General features: G+C 35.3%; 1 protein-coding gene across 2 annotated transcripts; it reads right to left on the bottom strand.

Moving 5' to 3' along the window:
• Nucleotides 1–46: 46 nt before the first annotated feature.
• On the bottom strand, nucleotides 47–7,204 carry dhdds (dehydrodolichyl diphosphate synthase). Of its 2 annotated transcripts, none has more exons than XM_077526854.1 (9): nucleotides 7,162–7,204; nucleotides 6,767–6,836; nucleotides 5,456–5,572; nucleotides 5,249–5,391; nucleotides 4,896–5,012; nucleotides 3,662–3,763; nucleotides 3,209–3,323; nucleotides 3,027–3,134; nucleotides 47–809 (listed from the first exon to the last, which is right to left on the bottom strand). In XM_077526854.1, the coding sequence occupies exons 2-9, from the start codon at nucleotides 6,827–6,829 to the stop codon at nucleotides 564–566; spliced, it is 1,011 nt and encodes a 336-aa protein (XP_077382980.1). In that variant the 5' UTR covers nucleotides 6,830–6,836; nucleotides 7,162–7,204; the 3' UTR covers nucleotides 47–563. The 2 variants fall into 2 exon arrangements, with proteins under 2 accessions (XP_077382980.1, XP_077382981.1); XM_077526855.1 differs by lacking the exon at nucleotides 47–809 and adding an exon at nucleotides 2,392–2,714.
• Nucleotides 7,205–7,468: the final 264 nt, after the last annotated feature.

The raw sequence follows: 7,468 nt of genomic DNA on the forward strand, positions 1-7,468 counted from the left end.
ATAGTGATTACATAAAAATTCAGTGTGACAAATGTATAGACAAATATTTTTCAAAAATATTTTTTTAATGTTAATCATGTATTTCTGCAACATATTCCTCAGATTTCAAGATGGATATTGATTAATCAAGGCAGCATGACATGTTTTCACATGTACAGAATTAAAATTCTGTTATATGAAGCTAAACTTTCAAAAAGAGTGACTCACAAACCATTTAACTTGACAATAATCACTTTATTCTTTTTTTTTTTTTTTTATCAAACTGGTCAAAATCTAGTTATGTCAACAACATCACGATTAGACTGACACCTTCATTGATTAACCGGAATATAACGGCACAGCGCTCACTCCACAAACCACAGCATGCACTTGAAAAGACAATTAACACCTTTAACTATATTTTGACCAGATGCACGTTAGCTGTTAATTTTATTTTGATTTAAATCTACATTTATAAATATGCCAGTAACTCGATAGCCCCATAGGGGCTGACGTCGCCCTCTTCTGGACGCTGAGCAGAAGAAGCCCTTGTCGGAAGAGGTGGTGTCCACACGGAGCCGCTGTTATGCCGACACGCCGTCGCACAAGTCAGCAAAGAAGGAGTCCCTCTTGTGCGCCAGCGCCTCCAGGAAGTCACGAACTCGCTCTTGGCGTTGGGCGGCGTAGTGCGACAGCGCCTCCTGCCTGCGGCCGGCGTCTGCGGGCTTGCCGTTGCCGTGGCGCTGCAGATGCTCGGCGGAGCAGGCACAGGCGCGGTCCGCCTCCAGCTGCTGCAGCGCCTGGTGTTCTCGGTGGACGTCCCGTGCGTTCTGCAATGTGAGACTTCTAGTTGCAGTATTGTGGAACAGATCAGGAAGCCATCTTGGATAACGTAAACACTAGATGTTTCGTCTGCGCTATGTGCCAACGGGAAGAAACGTGAGCACAGGACGGCCATCTTGGGACAGGGCTGTTTGATCACTTACAACATTACAGTCAATGGCGCACGGACTTTAAAATAACTGTAGATTAGGGCTGGGAATAAAAGTCGATTTTGGTCGACGCAAAAATGCATGCGTCAAAGCTATTTTAATAATAAAAAAAAAAACATATTTGCGGCATATGGACGTTGCCGGGTTCCGCACGGACACTTATTGCTGTCGGACTCCGGTTCACCACTACTAAGATGCTTCTTAGTAGGGGTGTGAATTGCCTAGTACCTGACGATTCGATTCGTATCACGATTCACAGGTCACGATTCGATTCGATACCGATTAATCCCGATACGAATGGTCACGATTCGATACCGATTAATCCCGATACGAATTTATAAGTCGATTGTTGCGATTTTTTTCCATTCAAATTTAGAAAATACTATCAGTAAATTTGTACATGTACACTGTAAGATTTGTATGAATATATTTATCTAAAACTTGAGGCTTATAACCGTGAGCCACTGTACACAAACAGTTTGCAATCTGTTTCACATTTGAACAGCATTAAAATAAAAATATTAAGGCTTAATGTGCCGTTCATATAACATTCTTCCATGCTCAAGGTGTGAATCCTTAAAAAAAAAAAAAAAAAAAAAAAAAAAAAAAAAAAAAAAAAAAAAAAAAATCGATTCTGCCGATTATTGAATCGATTCGAGAATCGCGCGATGTAGTATCGCGATATATCGCCGAATCGATTTTTTTTAACACCCCTACTTCTTAGGGTTTGTGTGTGTTCTCTTTAGACTGAAAAGGGAGATAATGTTAATCGCTACATGTTTTACAAAACAATCCGCGTCAAAATCGCTAAATAAATAAGAGCTTGAATGAATTTATTGCCGCCGGCCAGACACACGTAAGATCAACAACAGGAAGGCGTATCCTACTTCCTGTTAAACAGAGCAAGACTTCCTGGTAAGGCCACAAGCCAATGATTATTCATATCCGCTAAATTCAACTGAGTTTCAACCTTAGTGGACTTAAGAAGGGATACTTGACTCAATTAGACATTTTCAGCAGTAAAAAGTTAATTTTTGTCTGTAATTAATGTGGTGACTTCATTATTTTTGTATGTACAATTAATATCTTTAAAAAGTATTTTCTCTACTTACTGCCGACTGATGATGACATCACCTGTGCTGAGGAAGTGGGTCACGACCAATCATGGCTCAGTTTACTGACCAAACCCAGAAAACAGGTGAGCCATGATTGGCCGTTACCTACTTCCTCAGCATAGGTGATGTCATCATCAGTCAACAGCAAGTAGAAAAATTACTTTTTAAAGGTATTAATTGTACATGAAAAAAATGACATTATCAAATTAATTCTGGACAAAATATTAACTTTTCACTGCTGAAAATTGTTCAATGAGTCAAGTATCACTTAAAAAAAAAAAAAAAAAAAAAACCCAAAGAAAAATATTTTGAAAAAAAAAAAACTGTGGCCGGTGCTATTAGTCGATTAATTGTTGGAATAATTGAAAGCCAAGTTGATTTAAAAAAAAAAGTCATTAGTGAAAGCACTACTGTAGATTGCTCAAATGGCCCAAAATCTCAACCGTCAAGTGCAGTCCCCTGTCTTAAGATGGCCAACCAATGGCAACATTGCTAATTATGTCATGAGACATCGAGTGTTTATATCTGTGACATAGATAAACTGACGAATATACCCGATCAGTAACTAATTGCCAAATAGGCGGCGGGGATGCTTACGTATATCCCCGATCGTGATGTCTATACTTTGCTACGATGAGAAAAAAAAATAAAAATACACAAATTATTTATGATTCAGTTACAAGTTCATGTAAAAATATTTTAAACAAAATGTCCGAACAAAGATAACTATTTTCATAGAGGACTAAGGAAATAGGAGAATATTTACTCTTTAAGGCTGAAATTCAGAGGATTTGGACAAATAAACAATGTATCTAAATTATGAATCTATCAAAAATAATTTAAAGAATTAATTTGATAAGTGATTAGTTGTCAATCATTGCACTTCAAATAGTTTGTTCATTTGAATGTCTTTTTAATGGCAACAGAAGCAAGGACTCACCTGGATGGATTTGTGGTTGACTTGATACTGCAGAATGGCTTCACACAAGTTCCAGAAGGAATACTCGGGCCACAGCACCGACTGGAACACTAAACACGTGTGGGATGTCTGTGGAGGAAGACAGAAGAAAAATCAATGCTCATCATATTGGAAAAGAAATGAAAGGTCTCCGTCATCCTCACCTGCCAGAGTAGGAAGTCGCTGAGGCGCACTTCGCCCGAGGTTCTGATGAGAAGGTCGGGATTGGGAGAATTGTTGCTGTACAGACATTCGCTCAGCAGCGCCTCGGACACGTCACTAGACACACAAAACGCATTCACTTCATTCATTTCAATTTTGCAACTTTTTTTTTAACATATAACATGGCAAATTTCCCTCCTAAAAAATAAAATTTGATTCCCATTATATTCTGACATTATTGCTGTAAATTTATGACTTTTCCTGAAGACTGGTAAACAAATTTATTCGAGTAAAAATGCCACTTCTATTCTCCTACATTAGGACTTTACTCTTTAATAAAAAGGTCACAATTTTTATTTTAAATTGGAACATTATTCTGATAAAAATGCTACCATTTCCCTTGTAATATTGTGACTTTATTTGAAACAAATATAATAAAACCTCATATGCTTTACCTGGCTTTAATGAGTCCTTGCTCCACCCCCCAGGCCATCTCTCTCACCGCGTTGGTCATTTCATATCGTGACGTGTAGGCAAAACACACATTCAAGAAACACCTGTTTAAAAAAAAAAAAAAAAAAAAAAAAAAAAAAAAAAGGAAAACTGTTTCGTCATGATGTTCAAACTTTTCAAGAATTTGCTTGTTCCACATACAAGAATGACCTTTTCCTTGTATAAAAGAATTAAATTATTACTTTTTTTCTTCTTGGCATTTTTTTTTCCTGTAATTTGTACTGACTATATTGTTTGAAAAATTCCGACTTGTTTTTATAATTAAAGTAGTGATGTTTTTTTGTACTTATAAAACTGCAGTAATCTAGTAGAAACATTTTCAAAGAAAAATTTTCCTGTAAAAAAATAGGGATCTATCAATAACGGTAATAATGATAACTGATATTGTGATATTAAAACTGCCACAATATATCGTCGTCGTCATGTCACGACATTAAAAGCAGCACATCTGTTAAGAAAAAGTCGGGGTGATTTTCATTTGTGCAGTTGTAGCATCCTCTGGTGGCTATGTTTTTAGTGCAGTTTAATTTTCACAAGGCATGTTTTGGCCCTTCTATGTTTAAAATCCATTATAATGATCAGATGAAGTGGAACATAATATATTTGTGAACAGAGACAAATTGTGTAGGAACTAAATTTATAGTATTTATTAATTTCTTATTTAATGTAATTAATTATTAATTAATTTATCAAAAATTAAAAAATTTATCAATTTATTGTAATGCTTGTATTAGTGCCTCAATATATTCATATATATATATATATATATATATATATATATATATATATATATATATATATATATATATATATATATATATAATATTTATAATATTTTTATATTTTTCATTGTTGTAATGTACAAAAACACAATATTGTGTATGCGTTTTTGTTGTTGGATGAGTTCATTTTTTTTAACAATATTGTGACCTTCTTCTTTTGTATCGCCAATCTCGCCACAATATTGTGATAATTATCATATTGTGACCTTCATATCGTGATATCATATCATGAGGTTTGGATATCATTACATCCCTCGTAAAAAAATAAGACGCATTAAAATTGTGACTTTTCTCTTATAAAAATAATTTCATTTTTCTTGTGATCCACCCAAATTTCAAATTTCTTTTCCAACATAAAAAACGAGCCCATGAAGGTAGAGAGACTCCAGCATACTTATTGTGAGCTCTGGTGGCGAGTACGGCTTTGGCGATGAGTTGCTGGAGGTCCAGCGGCAGCAGGTTCAAGTCGCCTAGCACCCGGATGCAAACGCCGTGCTTCTCCAGATTCTCCCTGCAGTTGAAAGAAGAACGTCAAAACAACGCATCATGTCTTGTGCACACAAACGCAAGCAGCAGTCACTGATTCATTGGAAAGAGCACACAAATAAAACGCATCACATGCTGCATGCTCATCCGCATTTCCTCATCTAGAGAGTTTACTCAACTACTACAATAACAAGAAGCTATAACATTTACAGTAGGTACTGTAAGCATCATAAAGGTTCCGCTGATGGACAGGAAACCCACCGTTCCTCCAAAAGTCTTTCAAATTTCTGCTTGGCCAGTTCCATCAGGCCGTCCACTTCGTCCTTAGTGCGCTTGAAGTTCTCGATGCTGAAGGCATACACGGTCACTTCCTGTATATTCAGATGCTTGCACCAGCGAAGTGTCTGGAAGACACGGGGGGGGCATTCACATGACGATAATTTCGCACTAAATGTCAGCCTGGCTCACCTCTGCCAATTTGTTGAAGCCCTGCATGTGTCCCTCCTGGCGCTCCATGTTCTTCCGCCGCGCAAAGCGACGGTTGCCGTCCATGATGAAGGCCACGTGTTTGGGCATTGGCCCCGCCTGGGTTGGGGTGGGGGGGAAACAGCACTTGTGAAAGTGACTATACTCATGTTGTACACACATGGACAGTACATTTACTATTATCAAAAAGTATTATTGACAAGTTAAAAAGAAACATTCACAGAATTACAAGAATAAAGTTATTACTAATATAATACCAACAGTGAGTTTCCCCTTCATTTTTTGTAGTGAAATTGTGGCATTCTTGAAGAAACTGACTTTTTTTCTCTGTAAAAACTGTGACTTTTCAAAATAGAAATTATGCTACCCCCCCAATTAAAAAACAAACAAACAAACAAAACAAAAAACAAAACAAAAACATTCCTCATTAAAAATGCAACTTTTCCCCACTTAAAAATTCTAATGTAGCCTAATTATGAAGTTTGGTTTCAAATTATACATTTTTTTTTTACCTGTAAAGTTAAAAAAAAAAGCAAAAAAAAAAAAAGCTAGGTTTTTAATGACTATGCTCATGAAAATTCTTACGGTACTTTATTCATATATTTATTTTTTTTGGTCATACTAGGGACCTTTTTCTCAATTAAAACACATCTGACTCCATTTTCATTGAAAATTAGATTATTTTTTTTTATCATTGTTTTTTCCCGGTAAAAAATATAAATCTTTTTTTTTTTTTTTAAGTTACATTATTTATTTTTTTTATTGTAAAACCTAACTTTTCTTGTAAAAATTTGTTCACTTGTGAAAAATTTGACTTTTTTTCTCATTAAAAAATTCTGTCATCAAATGTATGGCTTATTCTCATTGAACAATTAAAATGAAATTGGGACACAATTTTGTGTCTACCCCAAGTAAAAATAAAAAAAAATAAAAAAAACACTCACAAAATGCAAACATATTTTGAATTTGTCAAAACTGTGACTCTGTATTAAAATAAAACAAAACACAAAAATACTTTTTTGTAACAAGGAAAATTCTAATATGTAATTTCTTTCTTTTACCTTCTAGTTAAATTGGATTTCTTCCTTACATTTGATTACTTTCTTGTCATATATTGACTAAAAAACAAAACTCCTATAATTTTTTTTTTAGCTAACATTCATCCACATCTGAAATTCTAATCTAAAAAAAATTTGCACCAATCATTATGATTTCTTCACCCTAGTATGAGACACTTTATTTGAGAATGGACAGTATTATATCCAGGTAGAGGATTTTTTTTTTTTTTCATACCTTGAGGACATTGGCTGCAATCCTCTCGAGCAGGTTTAACTCGCCCTCCTTTATCCACGACATGTTCAGGCTGCGAGGACGTTTGGGAGAATAAAAGAAAAAGAAAAAACGCCAACAAAGAAATAGAAATAAGTCAATGTCTTTCTAGACGTAATGGTGTGACAGGATTTTCCCGTGAAATGTCATCCCGCTACAATGTTTCACAACACATGCGCTCAATCGATGCAACTGCTTGCCTGCTGAAAAAAAAAATACATACATGCGCGCTGACAATATATTGTCAAATAAGCTCCTGTCGGGGTAAACATCAACATTCATTCAAAGTAAATCGGAAAGAGCCGATTTAGACCAAAAGGACAAAAATATGCACAGATTTCACCCAGCTTCCAACTCACCGTTTTTTACGTTGACGACCGCTTCCGCATTGGAGTATGTGACGTCATAGCTCTTCCTGTCACGTGGGAGGAGTTTTTAAAGCTATTTTGGGGAAATATAAATTAATTACATTACAAACGCGAAAATTAAGGAAACTGACCATGTACAATATATTATTATACACTAAGCATTCATTTTCATTATTAATATCATATATGTGTGTATTTTATCGTTATTTTATTATTTCTTTATCGATTCGTGTTTTTACTTTATTTTTCCACATGTGCTGTTGTCCTTAAAGTTATTGAAGATTTACTTTTTCCACGG

The sequence above is a fragment of the Festucalex cinctus genome, chromosome 7 (genome assembly GCF_051991245.1).
Source record: "Festucalex cinctus isolate MCC-2025b chromosome 7, RoL_Fcin_1.0, whole genome shotgun sequence".
Lineage (NCBI taxonomy): Eukaryota > Metazoa > Chordata > Actinopteri > Syngnathiformes > Syngnathidae > Festucalex > Festucalex cinctus.

Bases quoted from the DNA above. Each gene is read 5' to 3' on its own strand.
- dhdds (XM_077526854.1), bottom strand. From the start codon at position 6,829: ATGTCGTGGATAAAGGAGGGCGAGTTAAACCTGCTCGAGAGGATTGCA. The intron at 5,013-5,248 runs GTGGGTTTCCTG...TTTCAACTGCAG, and splicing joins GAAAGACTTTTGGAGGAACG to GGAGAATCTGGAGAAGCACG. The intron at 810-3,026 runs GTGAGTCCTTGC...CTCACATTGCAG, and splicing joins TCAACCACAAATCCATCCAG to AACGCACGGGACGTCCACCG.